This window comes from Poeciliopsis prolifica, unplaced genomic scaffold (assembly GCF_027474105.1).
Source record: "Poeciliopsis prolifica strain line A6 unplaced genomic scaffold, Auburn_PproV2 SCAFFOLD015, whole genome shotgun sequence".
NCBI classification, from domain to species: domain Eukaryota; kingdom Metazoa; phylum Chordata; class Actinopteri; order Cyprinodontiformes; family Poeciliidae; genus Poeciliopsis; species Poeciliopsis prolifica.
Genome location: NW_026562390.1, coordinates 5433195 through 5451898, shown reverse-complemented (window position 1 = coordinate 5451898; position 18704 = coordinate 5433195). Strand labels below are relative to the sequence as shown.

The 18704-nt window shown below is 36.0% G+C and overlaps 1 protein-coding gene across 2 annotated transcripts in view; it reads left to right on the top strand.

Moving 5' to 3' along the window:
• Positions 1-18704, top strand: part of sfswap (splicing factor SWAP) — a 51562-nt gene that overhangs the window by 21843 nt on the left and 11015 nt on the right. For both annotated transcript variants that reach the window (XM_055040042.1, XM_055040043.1), the window contains exons 11-17: positions 246-312; positions 2466-2569; positions 2699-2828; positions 6497-6693; positions 15494-15843; positions 17965-18090; positions 18447-18584. In XM_055040042.1, coding sequence (XP_054896017.1) covers positions 246-312; positions 2466-2569; positions 2699-2828; positions 6497-6693; positions 15494-15843; positions 17965-18090; positions 18447-18584 — 1112 coding nt within the window. The remainder of the gene's footprint in view (positions 1-245; positions 313-2465; positions 2570-2698; positions 2829-6496; positions 6694-15493; positions 15844-17964; positions 18091-18446; positions 18585-18704) is intronic.

The window sequence follows — 18704 nt, the reverse complement described above, 5'->3', positions numbered from 1 at the left end:
TAACTTTTTCACACACTGCTGGTGCATATCTAATGGTGCATTATGTAACAAATGAACGTATTCAGGTTCTACTGAAGTCTCATTTTCAGCACCATCTGCCTCCTGTCAAAGTTTTGCTGTTTTTATGATTTCATCGCAGAAAAAAGCAATAAGTTTTGATGGATGTCCTACATTTTACTGATCTGCATTTTAACAATTTAAACTGATCTCATTTGAATTATCTGTTTTGCTTTCTTTTCATGTAGAGTGTGACAACAAACGAAGATAAGCTTCAATCAGACGACTCAGCTAATGACGCCAAGCTCACAAAAGGTAGTTTATTATTGCAAAACACACAAATACATTACAAAAATAGGTCATTTTGTGATGTATTTGTACTCAGAAGTTTTTCACATTTTGACCTCTTGCAGTTAATGTGTTCTATGTGGGAATAGACCAATATAAAGTAGTGTTTAAAATTGTGACTTGGAAGGAAACAGTTGCAATGTCTTGGAAAAAGTGCATGTTTGTATGTGTTATGCCCCCTTCAAAGATTTGTTAAACAAAGCAGTGAAACAGCAGAACTGTGAATGAAATGGAACACACCTGACAGGTCACAGATAACGTTTTGGGGGAGTTTAAAGACAAGTTAAGATGTATATTACTATTCAAAGTGTTCAAATAAGTTCTGTTCAATCCCTCATTTGACGTCTACTTAAGCTACCAAAGAAGCGGAGCATTAATTGGAGAATATACCATATGTAACTCAGGAGGGGCTGCAGAGATTCTCACCTTAGTCAAGAGAATCTGTTAAGTCAGCTTTCAGTTATTTACTTTACAAATCAGGCCTTTGCAGAATAGAGGGAGAAGTAAATAGCCTCTTTCAGAGAATCCTTCTTTCTCGGAACTGTGCATGTTTATCCACACCACTTGATAAACTGACATGTTCAGAGATGGGGCTTTCAAGTTGTCCGCCAATATTGTGCCCCTCTCAGGATGGTACTCATAACCCTAGAACTATGAGGGACAATATCCCAAAGTAGTTTAACATAGTATAAAAACATCCAGAGCAGCTGATTTGTCTACAAGTGAGAACAGAACGGCGTGTCATATTATCCCCTTAGTCCATCTGATCTGAGAAACCGATATAGATAATATTATGCAGATAATAGAGCTTTGTGCTGTGTGTGGCATTTCCTCCTAAGGGTAATACCAACACGTAGGTGAATGCTGTATGTTGTGGGCCGCATGCTTTGGTTCTGCAATTTCATCTCCATGATGTGAAACATCAAAGTGATTCACAATGAGGGCTTCTTCATTCCCCCAAAAATTCTGCCATGGCAACAAAACAGTGACCAAAAAGCACAACATTAGTCAGACACTGGCCAAGTATCCTGGTAATTGAAGGCAGCACAGCATTTTTGGGCTTCTTTCCTCCACTAGTTAGACAAAGGAAAGCTAAATATATATGAATATTGGTAAGAAATGTAAACATTATTTATTTTTATTTTATTTCAATATTATACAGTACTTCAGGTTGGTGTACCACACTAAATCCCAATTAGATATATTGCCATTTGTAGTCATAGTGTGATGAAATAAAAACAAGTGCAAAGAAACAAATTTGCAAGGCATAGTATATGCTATTCACTTCAGTTGAGCTTTTTTTTATTACTGTCCTTCTAAAATAAGATGGAAAGTCCTTGAGCAAAATGTGTGCATAATTACCCCTGAGCATTTAGTTACTTTAATGCTCAGCTATGAGCTATATAGACAAATCATAACTCATTTGTCTATGAGCTTTGTATTGTGTTTCTGTCTATGAGCTTTATATTGTCATTTTTGTACAGGCACCCATGAGTGTGGTTGTGTTTACGTTGACAATTTCATTTGATGATATCGGGCCACAAATGTCTAAGATTAGACTGCTTACCTCTGTGCTCGCAGGAGCAATAAACATGCACAGGCTCTGTATGGAAATGAGGCATCCATGCAGACTGATTATTGGGATGCCACTGATCATGGACCAAGCTGGGGAAAACTAATATCGAGATAGAAAATAGCCCAAGTAACCTATACAGCCCTTCACTATAAGGATCTTGGTCCTATATTAAGGATATTGCTTCAGGGAATAAGGCACATAGTCTTCTTTCAACTCTGCTAGAGAAAATTTATTTGGTAATGAAATAGAAATACATTGTATCCTACTGCTTCAACTGACAATTTTTCTGGCTGTTTATGATTGGCTATTTTTAATTTTTTTGTTAAAAAAGTCCCAGTTATCTTTTCTCCTCCTGTCATTTGGCCCTCCTTTCTCTCCTCCTCTTTCACCTGATCTCTGTCTTGATTAGTTTTGTAATCTTACTTTCTGTCGTTCCAGTTTACTGAAGAAACCAAAATAGGCCTGGATGATCATGTCTGCCCTCTTACGAACCCTCCTTTGGTCTTTTTTAAATCACTTAACCTTTGTCTTTGTGCTTTCACAGCCTCTTTTGCCCCCATCTCTTTTGCAATCAAGCCAAAGGAAAATGACCTACTTCCCTTGGAGAAGAACAGAGTGCGACTGGACGATGATTCAGATGAAGACAAAGTCAGTTTTTAATTTCTTTTTTTAACATCTACAGTCATGTGTAGATGTTGTGTTTTTTTAATAGCAAAGTAAGCACCTTCCTCATAATACAGTTTTTAACACATTTGATGATGTTTTTTTTGCTGGTAGTTTTTGGAAGAGGAGGGGCTTGATGCTGTGATAAGTGGAGCTATAATGGTTGAAAAAGAGCCTCCTCCTGTGATTACATCTGAAGAGAAGAAACCTGTCCTAACATTAGAAGAGCTGGAAGCAAAACAAGGTAAATCCAAAAATCTAATTAAACTTGTAATCTTGAGCTCTGTTTTATTTCCGCATTACTTATTTCGCAGATACAATCTGATGACTGACTGGACCTTTTATGGTGCAGGAAAACATGCTCATTTTTTTGCACTTACTTAAAACAATAATTATTGTGAGGGTGAATTTGTGGTCTGGGCTTCTTTGGCATGACTTACAGCATCATTGTGGCACAGAAGTCATCCACCTATGGTATAAAGGAAGTCCTTGTAACCTCTGAGCGGTTTAGGTCAGTCATGGTTTTTGGACCATCAAGCACAGCATACTATGGTTATTAAGTCACATATTGGTACTTTTTGGAGTGTGAGCAGGTGCCAGATCTGGGCCAAATAAAATCAGCATCACTATAAACATGGGCAACAAAGGGAAGCATGAAGGTTCTCTTAAATTCCCACTTTCAGTAAAGTAGTTGTGCTGACTTTGGTCTTGAGTTAACACAACAAACCAACAGCAGCAGATGGCATAGCTCCTCAAACACTTGATTTTGTGCCTCATCTCTCAGTGACTCTAGAACCTTAATTTCCTTTCTAAAAGCAAATTTAATTTTCAATTAAAAACAAGATCGTTCGCCACTGGGCTAGGGATGCAGATTGCAGTTTTGTTGAGTGCAGATTTCTGGCTGATCAGTTATCTTTAAAAAGGTTGACATGCCAATACCAATTTTGACTAATCATGATTTTGTTGTCTTAAAAGTCAATGAGTTGGCCACAGTGACAATTGTTAATTGCACACATACAGAGGTGACCTGGTGAGCAGGACTGTCAGGCAGCCCTCACTCACAGCAGAACCAAAGAAGACAGTGGTTGATTTTCAGATCTTTGCAGAGGTAGTTAAGATTGGTAGATAAGACTGCTCTCTTGTGTAAGCATCAACTGATCACTGATCTCACAACATCAAAGAAATCTGAGGCAATTTATTGGTACACCGCTACACCGAGCAACTGTGTCCAGTTCTATTTTTTCTTAGTCTAGGTAAAGCATGTTTGTTGTGTCTGAATCAGACTTTGCTAAGAAAAAAGAAATATTACTGATTGGTGGCAACTGTTAAGTGAGCAGTCTTTCCTGCTCAGTTGGTCGTATGTAATATTAAAGTTTTCATTTTCCAAGTAATAATATTTCAACCTAAGAATGTTAAATATATGTGTGTGTGTTATGAATCTGTAGGTTGTTTCACTTGTTGAAATGAAATTCTGAAAAGAAAGACAGTACTTCAAAGTCATTTTTACATGTGAACACTGTCATTGGATGCCAATGGAGTAGAAATTCAGTATTTCCATGAAGGTGATTTATTAAGCGAGCTTGTTGTCGAGTGGGCCGATACAGCCTAATATAACCTTTTACAGGCTTTCATTAGTTGGTCAGCTTTTATCACCGCAGTAAATGAAACCATCACAATTATCATACTCATTTTTAAATAATGAAAAGGCAAGTTACCAACATAATATTCTCTTCAGCAATATTCCATGACTTTGTGTTCTGTCACCATTTTTAGTGCTGTGAATTCGGAATGGCATAGTAAATTATTGCAACGCATATCAGATTTTTCTGATTGACATCATCTTGTAAGTGCTTTCAACAAATGCCCTTGAGACGGCCTGTGTCTTTAAAGAGAGAAATGTTTTGCATTTTATTATAGTTACTGATTAGATCAAAATCATAATAATGGCCTTTTGACTAGAAAGACAGCTGTTAAATTGAACCTTAAAAGACAGATGGATGGTCAAAGACAAATGTGCTACTTTCAGCATCAATGAGGTTGTCAGGTTTCTTTAGGTTCACTGGAACAATTTTAGAATCTAATGGCTTTTTTTTTTAAATTGACAGGCGGCCAGAGAAAGAGGCTGCAGCAGCCTAATATAAAGCTGACCAAATTGCTTCTGCTGTGCAGCAATGTGGCTGTCAGTCAGTAGGCCTAACTTCATCAGATAGCATAAGGATCAGTAGCAGACAGCAAACACTTATCTGTAGTGATGGCGTGAAGAAAGGCCACCCACATCGAATGGTGTTTGTGATAAACAAACCGGAGATGCAAACATTTCCCAGTAGATGTGCTCTTTTGATTGTGGGCAGCTGGGAATGATTATCAATGTGTAAATTGTCCCAGATATATCTCATTTTAGTTCACATTTTGGGGTTGTTTTAAACAGTGAGACTTTGATGGTGATATACTTTGATTTGTATGACCAACCAACCAAGAATTATCAAAAGTAAATGATTATCCTTAGACTTTTTATTTTTGTTTTCTTCAGTTCACTCCCCCTTTTATAGAATGCAATTTATTTTTTATATGAATTCATTCAAACTGATTTTGTTTAGAAGAAAACAAAATATAGAACCTTTTAAGACCTTAACATTGATAGTCCTCACAGATTGAGCTCTAGAGTACTCTGTAGACTTGATTTAGAATCTTTTTTTTCCCACTTAGTTTAAGTGTTTTAGTTTTTCACATATATTATCTGACTTTAATACTATAAATTCACAAATTCTCTGTTGATGTTTTAATCTACTTCAGTTTACTAATTAAATGCATGGCCTATATTGTTGTATTTACAAACTGTGTGCTAACTGTAAGCTGCTGTTAAAAATTGGCATTTTTCATCTGCATCTAAATTGCTGATCATGTCAAAATACCATAAATTAGATTCTAATCCATTACTTGGAATCAGTTCCGCCATCCTTTTCCAGCATTTTCATGCAGCAAAAAAGTCTTCAAAATTAATTGGATGATAATTAAATACCAAAATCTTGTCTCATTTTTCCACAACTTTTCTATTCTAATGCATCTAATTGATGATAATTCTGAAAAAACAACAGCGAGACGAATGAATGCCAATATTGTGTTGTCATTGTCTGGGGTACAGATGGATTCTACTCATCCTGGCTGCTATTCACTGTACTCAAGTGCGATTTGCCTCAGCAGCTGGCCTATTTTTAACGCTTTAGAGATTCCTGTATCCCCAGCGGTTACATAACCTAAAAAAGTGAGGTTTTGGTTAGTATTTTCTTATATATAACGATCCTACATTGTACTTTTTTTGTTTTCATTTGTCTCTTAGCATCTCATCATTCCTTACTGTTCTTTACCTTTTAAACCCCAACTTCCTTTTACTGCATCTCTTTCTTTCATTTACCAAATAGTTTATATTTTCATTATTACCAACAAGTATTGTCTCCCACACCATATTTTCTATCCCACTTTGAATTTTTCTGTATAAACCCTAAATTACTTGACATTATGTATCGCACAAAATGCAGTTGGGTGTTAAAGTCTTTTGCAGAACCTCTGTCAATCTTTAGCTGTTATGAACTCAGAAAATTGCCTGAAATTACTTTGGTTAGATGTGTCAGTAAATGTGGAAAAGTACTTTCGGTATCTTTTTTTCTTCTCCTGCCTGTTGCTTCACTTTTGATTTTGTCTAGGTATGTTTTTTTTTTCTTCCATTTTTCTTCCCGTCTTTATTTTTGTAGTTCTTGTTATAAACAGGCTCCTATTTTCTACCTTGTTTTTAAATGTCTACAAAGTGAACATTCAACTTCGTAGTTGAATGTCTCAGTGGTCAAAACACAAGAGGAAAGTGACTACCTTCCAACCATTTGTCCTGTGTTTCCTTGTTCATCTTGTTGCCTTCAGCCAAGCAGAAACTGGAGGATCGCCTCGCAGCTGCAGCCAGAGAGAAGCTGGCCCAGGCATCTAAGGAGTCCAAGGAGAAACAGCTACAGGCGGAGAGGAAAAGGAAGGCAGCGCTGTTCCTGCAGACGCTCCGCGGTCCAATCGCTGGAGAGCCTGGGGCCAAGAGAGCGGAGCTAGAGTCATATACACAGCAAGAGGTAAGAACAGAGGTCTTCATGATGGGTCTTTTTCTCAGAGTAAGTTTGGAAAAAGTAAACACTCACTGACAGTTTACATAATTTCTAAGAAGACAGGTTTGAGAAATAAATTATGTTAAAATAATGTTAGAATTTTGAGCTGGAAAGCATACAGAGTATTTGAGTAAAATTTGTAAGCAAAAATCTTTCCATGTTTTATTCTTTAGTCTTCCTCCCTCCCTTATTTCCTCTTTTTTCTTCCCACCTCTTCCTTTTGTACCAAAGTAGCTTGAGGTCAAAGCATGTAGTAACAATTTTGGAGAGTGATTCAAAAGTGGGGAGAGACAGTGTCATGTTTTATTCACATGAGACTAGTTCCCTTATGTCTTTTTTGCCTGAAGTGTCTGACCCGTCTGTATACCATCCTACCTGGTGACTAACCATATCTCGTCTTTATTGTTTCTCCTGTGCTTCAAATACCTTGAATAACCTTCAACTTAGTCTCAAAAAGATTTTCCCTAAAAGTTGGGTCATTGCCAACCTCTTAGAGATGAAATGTTATCAAGAAAACTGGAATTATTTAAGTGCAGACTTAAAAGTAATTATTTTGCTTTCAAATTCCTGAAGACAACGATGGAGTTTGGTGTCTGGCTCAACCTCTCCAAAGCAGAGCTGATGTACTCTGATACATTCTATCATGAGACAGTTCCTGTCAGACGTCATCCACAAAATGCTGAATACAACACATATACCATAGAATACCAATGTTTGAAGATGAGATGTAATTGCTGTGTTAAATTCAAAGACAGACTTTATACATTGACATACTGAGAATCTTTATGTGATTTTGAAAAAAAAAATCTGTCTCCTTTTTTTTCTTTTTACCGCTGCTGGGTGCAAACCATCACTGTGACCTTTTTTTAGGCTTTCGTTGTCATAAATATTTTCTAAAGCAACTCTTTTCAACAGGAGAGAGTTTTACTTGTGACAAGTGTTGAAATATTGAAAAGGAAAGGTGGGCAATTAAAGCAGAAATACTTTTTGAAAATCATCTGCTCATTTTTTTTAATTATAGCACAAAATGCACACTTATACTCTAAAAGGCGACATGCATTAATCATTTTGACATTGCACATGTGTATGTCACTTTTTACTCATGTTGGATAATAACATCTCAAAGTGTCAGCTTAATAACAATTTACAAGTCTTTTCTAACACAATTTTCAAAACGGAACCTAGAATAACAACTAAGACAGCAATACTTGTACAAACATTAACTTGTCACTCTCATTTTAATAAGTGATGACAAAATCTTTCAGACTGTTGTCTATTTTACATTTTTGTTTCAAAAACTGAACTTGTAGCCTTAAGATGTTTTACATCCATCTGCTGAAGCCCCATTTAATGGAGCAAAGCTTTTTTACACTAATGATTCCATCCTGCACACGTTCAGAGGAGCAAAACTGAAAGTTAATATATTTTCTGGCAGAAGTTGCAGCTCACCTTTGATCTTGTTTTCCACCTTGTAATTTATTAAAACTACTACAGTAGGCATTTTTCTGCATCATAGCATCTATCGAAGCACGAGGTGCACTATTGCCACCTAGTACCTGTAAGTACTGTTCACATGATAAGCTATATAGGCTATTCACATTGCAGGGGTAAGATTCAGTGCTTGGGGAAGAGGGCACATGTCTTTTCAAACTACATCTTGAACACAGCATACAGCTGTCTGCCAAAGAAAAGCCCCAGTGCCTTTATTCACTAATGATGAGAAGCAGAAAGAAAAACATCAGCGATAATATTATCTAGCTTTGGAAGTTGGGCTTGCTCCCCAGCTGCTGTACTGAAACAACAGTGTCTTCCACACTGATGTGAGACAGCGCAGAGCTGTGTGGCAGACTGAGAGTCTGCTCTAAAATTAAAATCAGTCACAGCTCAAGCAGCTCTCTGTGGTCAGGTTGTAGTCATTAGTGCATAAAGATACAGCTATGGATGTTTTTTTTTTGTTTTGTAGAATTTCTCCTGATGAAATTATATGAACTGCCTCATCAGAAAGCTGCTTTCAAATGAAATAGTTTGAAGGTGCAGAAAAACACTGTGGTATGGTGCATTGTGTTGCACTCTACACATTGTTCAGTTCTGTACATCATACCCACCTGTCATTCTTTAGAAATCAAAGCAGCCTGAAACCGTGAAAAAAAAGATGGAAATACAAACATTTTTAAGAGCAGATTTATCACTTTTGGGAAACCTTTTGGTGGTTTTTGTTAGAATTTATGTTTTCATTAGTTGTCTATGGATTTTATTATTAGACTTTTGATCCATTTTTATGTTTTTATCCCTTTTCCTTGGATGTTAATTGCAATTTTTTGTTCATTTTAATTTATCTTGCATACTAGTCTTGCCTATTTTTGGCCAAGTCATCAGATGCAGATGTGTTGCATTGTATTATTTTCCATTTTTTTATTTGGCCTTTCTTTTCTTTAATTCTGTAATCTTATCAGATCTCCATGTTATCTCATTATAGAGAATTATGCTTAAGACTGTGCTACCTTTGTGGTCATAGCCATTTCCAAGTCTATGGGTGGTCATGTGAAGTATGTGTATGCATAAGGGATTGGGTTGGGCAGGAGTTATCCTTTCGTTTCTCATGCTTTATGTTGAACACTTCATCCTACATTCTTTTTTGTTTGAAATGTTCTTTAGAAATAAAGATTTATTTATTTTTAGTTGATGTGCAACCCAGTACAATAACAGAAAAAAACAACAAAAAACAAACATGAATTTATAGTACAATAGTTCATCCAAATCTCAATCTTATAAAAAGGCTTGTCCCATTAAACAGTCCATCCTGACATAGCAAGCCACGTCTGAAACTAGCCAGTTTCATTTCCTCTCTTTGTGTGGGAAGAGGTCTTTTGTGACAGAGCTTTCTTATAGCTTTGAATATAAACAATATAACTGATTGGGGTGAAATTGAGGGGTTTGTCATATGAGGCTGGCAGCAGGAGGGAAAAAAAAAAACAAAAAAACATTCATTGCCACAGGAGGGTTGTGAAAGAACAGTGGCAATTTTTATCAGAGGAAAAGAAACATTTATCTTGTCACATTTTGTAATCTAAAGATCTGAACACAGTCCTGACTAGAACTGTCCCTCCCTTATCTTTTTAATATCCATTTATATTTTTATTCCTTATACCTTTTAAATTTAATCCAACTTTTGGTTTGATAAGACACTGTGCATAACTCTTGTACGATTTTATGGTGTCTTGAAAATATCCTACTTCATCAGCAGTGTGGAAACCCTTTGTAATCTGGGATATCCAGTGGCACCAGAGGCGATGCCTGCAGAGAAGCCAGTTTAACATCACCATGAAATGGAAAGATGACACCAATAAAGAAGAGCCTCCTCAAAATTTTTTACAACTGAAATTAGCTGTGTCCCAAATGGAAACGATAAGACAGAGATTGAGCAATTTGGCCACAATGACGAGAAGGATGTTTGGAGGAGTCACTGCAAGAATTAAACATTTTAAAGACATTGTTCTTGCTGCTAAACATGGCAGGGGGACTATCATCCTGAGGGTCTATTTGCTGCCAGTTGACTGTAGAAACTGGTAGAAGAACGTGCACTACCTCTATTTTAATCAACATTTTGCAATTAAAATGTTGATTTTTATGGCTATTAATTAATTTGAACCATATCACAGTTTTGGATATAGCTCATGAACATTATCCTGCTCGAATGGCTGCAACCTGAAGGCAGACCTCTGAAGGCAGAACTGGGTCATGATCTCAACATGGCTGGAAAAAAAGGCATGTTATTTCTCTACAGCCAAATAAAAGACAGTTTGTAAACATTTGATGGGGTGTATATTTACGTTTGACCCTGTATTTATCATTGTCACACTAGTTTAAGTAAATGAATCCTATAATAAAATAGAACTTGTGCAACCAATTTTTCTTTTAAAACTCTTGAATGCTTCACCATGGGATAATAATGGTTCAAAATGCAGTGGCAGTTAACATGCAACCCCACATTAGCATATAACATCTCTAAATGGTATCACATAGAAGGCACAATTGACATCCACTGCACATTGAAAGTTTTTTTTATTTATTTATTTTTTTTTTATGCAGGATGAAGTGTAGCGCACATAATGATGAGCTGGCAGGCTCGGCTTAGACACTTTTCATGTGGGCAGCTTTATTCCAGGGGTTTCATTCAGTCATTAAAAAGAGAAGAGGCTGCATTTGTATGCTGAATAAGTTATCATCCTGCAGCTGCTGGCACTGATAATGAATTCTTGCATCTTTTACTTCAAACAGCACATTTTTTACTAACAGAGGGGGGGTTGAATTAGTCTTAACGTTTTGATTGAGCTAGATAATCCATAGAGTTCAAGGTATTCTCTTTTGCCTTTATTTCATGAGATGATTTTGGTGTCAGTCCTTCTTGTATATTCAACACTCATGAAAAGCATTTTCTTTGCTATAATGGTACCTGTTTATCTATTTTCCTCTCCAGTGGCAAGGCAGGTGTAGTAAATGTTATAAAATACTCCGAGTACACTGTGTGGAGGTGGTGAACCAATCAGCTAGAGTGACTCATAGTAATGAAAACTGACGCTTAAATCTAGAAGCTTTTTTATTTAACTACACTTTGTCTTTTCTCCTTCAGCAAAATTAGATATGTTTTATAGTATGTTTAGGATTCATAGAGGCTTTTCAAGCTTTTGTCATATCAAAAAAGTACTAAAAGACAGGAGTTCTTTATAGTGTAAATAAGACACAGCATTCATTTGATGTATAGATTGAACTTTCATATGATGGATGTTGGATGTCAGATCCTCTTGTTATCACATCAGGTGCATCCAGAACTGGCCTGCTGCCTAAAAGGCCAGGTGGCCGTAGGTTGGCTTCTGTCACTGCTGCAGCAGCGCGCTCAGTCTAGTCTGTGGCTGCTGCAGTGGCCCTCAGGGTGTACTCATCCTCTAGAAGTACAATAAATATTTAGTGGAAGGGCTTAGTGATCAGTAAATAGATGCAGAACTTCATAAAAGCATTCATGCCCCTAGAGCTTTTTTACATTATCACTCTGCAACCAGAATTTTTATGTATTTTGTTAGGTTATTTTTTTGGTGTCACATAATGAAGTGGAAAAAATTATATATGGTTTGAAAAAAGTTTCACTTGTAACAGAAGTTATGTGCAATTGGGTTTAGCGTCCTTGACAGAAGCACCTTCTCCGTGCTGGCATATATCAAGTCTTCTGCTATATGTTTCTATCAACTTTACATGTCTAGAGACTAAGAAAACTTAGAAAATCCTTTGCAGAATTGCTCAAGTTCACCTTGTCTGCCTTTACTGCATCTGACAGAGGGAATATAATAAGTACAAATGTATCTATTTATTCAATAAAGTTAAAAAAACACTGAACTTGCGGAGAACTAACCCACTAGTGGGAAGTAATTTTAATTCTGAATGTATGTTTTTGCAGGTACGTTAATGCTTACAAGATCCTCCTAATTAGAGGACCTGTTCAAAATCAAAGATGAAGCCAGTTAAAAAAAAAAAAAAACTGCAGCCTTGTGTATCGATTTGTTCATTTTGTATGGGCCAGGGCTAGCTGAATTCAGAAATGCTCAAAGGTGACCAAAGCTGCTTCATTTTTGCAAAGAAATGAATCTCAAAACATTGATGCCATCTTTGGAAAGCACAGGTAGCGCTGTGGCTTACTGTGAGTGGCTTTGAGACCTGAGGACAGATGCTTGTGCCATGTGTTTGCAGAGTCAGTTGAAGTAGCCGCCTTGGATCCACTGATGCAAACACTGCATGTTTCCTACAGTGTTTATTGTGTTGAATATGCAACATGATTGGAGTAGGCAATGTAAGCTGTCATGAGAAGACCAAACCCTCTGGCTGAGCTACACAGGCCCAGGCAGGTTTTTTTTTTTTTTTGGCTGCTGTTTTATATTATCCTGAAGTAAAAGCATCTTGTAATAATCTTTAAATTTTCCACTCTACAGGAATTTTATATTCTATTTTATGTTTATTATAGAACACAGGGAGAGGATCTTGAGTTTTATAATTGGCTATCAGTGAGAGATTTTACAACTTTTCAGCTCATGTTGGGGTCTTAATTATTATGCAGTGTGATAACAGCTCCACTTTTTCTCACAGTGAATCCTTTTGATTATGTCTTGTTAATTAGTAAGATGCCCACTGCCTACTACTTGGATAATTACTGTTTATGGTTGTGTTTTCAATAAAAAAAATAATAAAAAAAACAACAAAAAAATAATAATTTTAGTCAACAGCATCTCATCCCTTCTGACCAGGCTTGTCTTTTGATTTGTAACTCATATCTGATCTTTCCATATGAAGATGCCAGATATGATTATTATTTTTTTTTTCTTACCACTTCACCCTTTCTACTGTCATTATTTTTTGGGTGCTAAATCACTCACCTAAATACTGTTTAAATTGAGCATTGGAATAAATATTGCTCCTTTTCTCACTCTGTTCATTGTCTTATGCATTTTTGTTTTTTTCCTGCCAGCTCCTTTACCAATTTGCCTCTTTCTTTAGTCTTCTTTCATCATCCCCAGCTCACTTATATTCCCCATATGCTCCACCCATTGCTTACAAATTTAAGTTCATGCAGAAGACGTGCTGAATTGGAGAAACACATTCTGTCGATCTTTTGTAAGGAAAATATCTTTTCATGCACAAACATTGAAACAAAGGTTTCCAAAGTTCTGTAACCCTTTAATATTTAAATTGCTCCCCTATATGAAGTTGGTATGACTGTTAAGTTGTTAATGAGCACTAGTAGTAAAATATGTATTCACTGAAAATGTTTCACCATTACAGCCATTAGATGATTCATGTGGATGTTTTTTGTTTCCTATCATTTTCACTTTACTTGAAAAACAGAAAAAAATTTATCACATTTGTATTTAATATACGTTTTTCAGATGATCAAAATAATTTAAAAAGTTGTACTCCCAAGTTTAATGCAATTTGAAATAAATATTTTTAGAACCTCAGCATACTTTGACTAGTACCAATATACCTCATGTATGTTGAAAGTTATTGTACTTAAGGAGTGATATTTTCTTCTATTTTGTTCTAACTGATCTTTTACTATATAGGGTATCTATTTAACAAAATCAATCAAATTTTATTTGAATTGCACATTTCAGCAGCAAGGCATTTCAAAGTGCTTTACATCATAAGAAACATAAAAACACAGTCATGCAACAGAGAATCAATAATCAAAACATTACATTAAATCAAGTGCCATCATTAAATTTGTAATAGATTAAGTTTCAAATACAACTCTAAACAGGTGGGTTTTTAGTCGAGATTTAAAGGAAGTCAGTCTTTCAACTGTTTTACAATTTTCTGGAAGTTTGTTCCAGATTTGTGGTGCATAGAAGCTGAATGCTGTTTCTCCTAGTATGGTTCTGTTTCTGTAGATGCAGAGCAGACCAGAGCCAGAAGACCTGAGGGGTCTGGAAGGTTGATGCAACAACAGATCTTTAATGTATTGTGGTGCTAAGTCGTTCAGTGATTTATAAACTAACAGCAGTATTTAAAGTCTATTCTCTGAGCTACGGGAAGCCAGTGTAGGGACTTTAAAACAGGTGTTATTTTTGAAAATGTTGCATTTCAAATGTATTAAATTATGAATTAATACTGAATTGTTTTTACATAAAATTTCCTGTGACATTATTCTTCAAAAAAAAGTTTTAATACAACTTTAGCAGGATTGCCAGGGAATGTGGCGGATGCAGTAAAACTCACTGTTCATAATTATAACAACTCGGTTTTTCTTAGAACTTGATTTATTATGGTGTAAAATTTAATCTTAATGGTTTTCTCAACATGCCCTCTGTAGGAATGCACACACATTAAAAATGTATAGCCTCTGAAGCACTTTGATGCAGACAGTGACATGTTTATTTCATAGATGAACTAAAAAGAGTTAAATTTTTTCCCCAACTCAATCCAGTAGCAGATAAATCTAAAATGAGCAGGCAGGCTCACATTGGGGTAATTAGTCACAATTTGCAGCTGATGGTTGGAACTGTGGATATTCTCAGAGGGGCTGTAATGTTACCCACACTCTTTTCAACAGCTGAGTAATGTTTCCCCCTTCTTCCTCTTCTTTAAGGAAGAGTCTGAATAATAACTACCCAAAATCTTATGCGTCTTTGATTCAGCATTTAGGATTCCATGTCTCTTTATGTCATAAAATCTGCTTCACTGTACATCTAGATTATTTGAGTAAGAAAATATTTGGTAAAAAATATATATATTTCACAAAAATCCTTTCCTCTATTTTATTATAAATTGTGATAAATATCTGATATGTGATTATTTATTAAAACCATCTCAATGATGCAGTTATGCTCTCGGCAAAAAGTAGGTTCTTATTTTTTTTCCACTGAAGCTGCCTCCCCAAGATCAAATAAATGCAATGTTTTGTTGTTTTACCAATTCAGAATTCTGCTATCAGCATGCGTTGCATTAATATGTAATGTTGACAAGGCTACACATGGAAGTATTGCATAAATAAATCCTTAATCCACACACAGCCTTTCATTTCCTGAAGGAGACAAGCCTTAGTATTGATTTTTCACTGACATATAGAGTTTTGGAAATTCCTTGTCGCTAATGTCAATATAAGGTACTGAATGTCTAATCTGATCAATCATTTGTCCAATCTTTTCTCTTTATCTTTAGATTGTTTAGTTGGAAAAAAAGTTGCTTATGCTAAAATGATATTGTTTCTTCTCTTTCTCTTTAGCTGCAGGAAGCCTACTCTGCTCTGTCCAGTTCTGGATCTCCTCAATTGTACAATGTGCCACCCGCGTATCCTCAGGATCAAAAATTGTCCCAAGGAGCAAGCCGCTCTAGAGAGCTCCCAACCGGTTCATCATCATCATCATCATACGCCACGTCCAAAGGCCCAGAGAGACGCAGGGATAGAGATCGGGACAGAGATCGAGAAAGAGATCGTGATAGAGACAGAGCAAGAGACAGGGATCGGGACAAAGGGAGGGATAAAGACAAAAAGAAGAAGAAGCACAGGAGGAGATCAAGATCGAGGTCAAAGACGAGACACTCCCTTCCTAGTGCCTACAAAAGAGGTCACAGGTAAGGACCCACAAATAAATTGGCACAAGCATTATTTGGATAAATGATATTGTTTTGAAACCATTGTTAACTGTGAGCATAAAAGTGGCAAAGTAATGGAAATATGCCCTCTGAAAGATTAATAAACCAATCTCTAAAAAAACCTTTAACATTGACTGGAATTTGATCAAGTCTCTGTCATCAAACTTGACCTTCAAAACATATTAACCATTAGGCTCAGACAAGGAAACCGTTCAATGGTGCTAAATGTTGGTACTAACAATGCATAGTTTTGTTTTTATTCCTTCAGTTATTGTCTAAATCTACTGAAGCTGTGGAAATCTTACACAGGCCCATATTTAGTTCATGTTTTAAAGAGTAACATTTGTATTTCTCAAGGGAGTGCGTCTCCACAAGCATGTTTTACTGAGAGACCGAAGCCAAAACAGACTTGCAAAATCATTTTTCTTCCTGCATTACATCATAGCCAGCTCCTCTTCATGTTCGTTACCCCCTGAAGCCAAAAGCAAATTGTTAGACTGTAGGTGCTGACACTAAATTGTGCAGCGTATTACAGTGTCACAGTGTAACAGCTGGATAGATGCAGAGACATTTGGTTTATTATGCCATGATAGTAAGTGTGAAGGATGGAATATTTTCACCTCAGTCTGGTTAACTATGTTGATTAATGGAATTATCAATGGTTTTGATGGAGCACTTTTTAATAACCTTTAAATAGCATTGAGGGGCAGTGGATTTTTTTTTTTGAAGATTAATAGTGCATTAATAATATTTGTCACACGCTTCCTTCCAGCTCTTATTCACCACTCACTCTTCTAAGCTGCACAGGTTATCCCACTGTTTTCATTTTAGGAATTTTAGGATAAGGAGATTACCAAAGCATCCATATTAATCTTTTTGTCTATCATTTTTTCAAGATACAATATGCTTTGGTTTACATGCTAAAAATAAATGTTGAGGGTCACATACCACATATCTTCTTGTATGAAAGAACCAAGAGGAAATAAGACATTAGTAGCTAAATTTCTATGTCAAGATTAGCAATTATCAGGCTTGGATTTTGACACACATCAGTATTAAAATACATTCAGAAGGTGCATTTCTATGGATATTTAAATGGTAGAATATAGGGCAACACCGCACTTCAAAGAGAATGGTTGCATTCTGTTTTCATTTTGTAATTCCTTGTGCTCACTTGTAGTATTGATCCTAGACAGTTCTTAAATGAGGCCTGATTGCAACATATTCATTTCTATATTCTCTATTATACAATTACTTACTGCCCAGCTCCCACCCCACCCAATATAATAGCTTTAGACGCTGCACAGAAATGTAAGATTTTTTATTAAAAATTAAATTAAAATGGGAGGAAAAATGACAAAGCAGACAAAAAAAAAAAGAATTTTAATCCCTACATTTAGTTTGGAATGTCTTTCAACATTTTTAATTATTGTTTTCTCCAAACGTAATTCCTTTTAGTTGGCTGACAAAGATCTTACCTGAACAGGATTTGAAGTCATGTCTTAATACAGTAGTTCTCAGTAGGCTGCTCATTTATGTCATGTTCTAGATGTTTGGTTTTGCCTCTAGAGCTTATAGCTGTTAAAATTGGACCGCAATTTCTTTTTTTGCTTCCTTTACCGATTTGTGTTTGCAAAGGATATTTGTACAAATCACACAGCTGTGCATGCTAGCCAGTGGACAAAATGAAACTACCTCCACCCTTTGTGCAACGAAATGGAGGAGGGCAACTAATCTCTTAGATTAGTATTAACGTTTTTTCCCAGCATGTTTTGTATTATGTAACATCTACATGTCAAGAATCTATCTGAACTGACTTTTATTAAGACAATGAAATTATTTTTGTTAAAAATTAATTCTCATTCTTGTAAAAAATTTTAAATACAGCTTAAGCATGTGTTTCGCTTGCTTTTTAAACTGTTTTTGTAACATTATATATATATATATATATATATATATATATATATATATATATATATATATATATATATATATATATATATATATATATATTTTTTTTTTTTTTTTTTTTTTTTTTCTCTCTCTTTACATATTGGCTCTGGCCCATCTTATGTTTTCATTGTCCGTTCTTATTGCCAGATCCCGTTCGCGTTCCCCTGGGAGGAGGGACAGGAGGGCCCCCTCGCCTGAAAAGAGACGTGAGGAGAGAGATCGTTATCATCCCAGCAGCCGGTCCAACTTGCCCAGGGCACATTCAAGATCCAGGTAGCTTGAACTGCAGTTGCTACCATTTTGTCCTGAGAGCAAGAGTCACTGCGTTGGAGATTTCTCAAGTATTTCTCATTTCAGCTGTCAAAGTAGACAAAGTCATTGATGCTGCCATGTCTCCTGTGAATTCTCTTTTTTCCCCCCATTTTAGCTTTTATGTTCATTTTAAAGTATTGTTTTCTTAAACAATGGTGTAAGAGTTATGTTTTTATAAAGTCATGTCTTTGTAGGTGGCTTACCGGTGTTTTGCTCTTCATCTCAAAATTTCCATTATTTGAAATTGCAATAAATACAGTCACGCATTCTGGTACACACTGTTAGGTTAATGTTGTCTTTCTGCTGATATCTTCCAGGTCCCCTTCGGAACAAAAAAGAAACTTGTTATCTTTGTCAGGGCAGGTGCAAACAGCAGGATTCGTTGTCTCTCCATATTCTTCACCCAGAGTTTTGTCAGAGTCTGTGAGCCCTGCGTCCAGCTTCAGCCACTCAAGGTTATTCTTTCCCAACTTTTAATAATCCACCTGGACTTTTGTAGGATTTGCCCCATATGTGCCACGGCAGTGCCTCACACAATGATTTATATACCTTTAAATTTTTCATATTTTTCCATG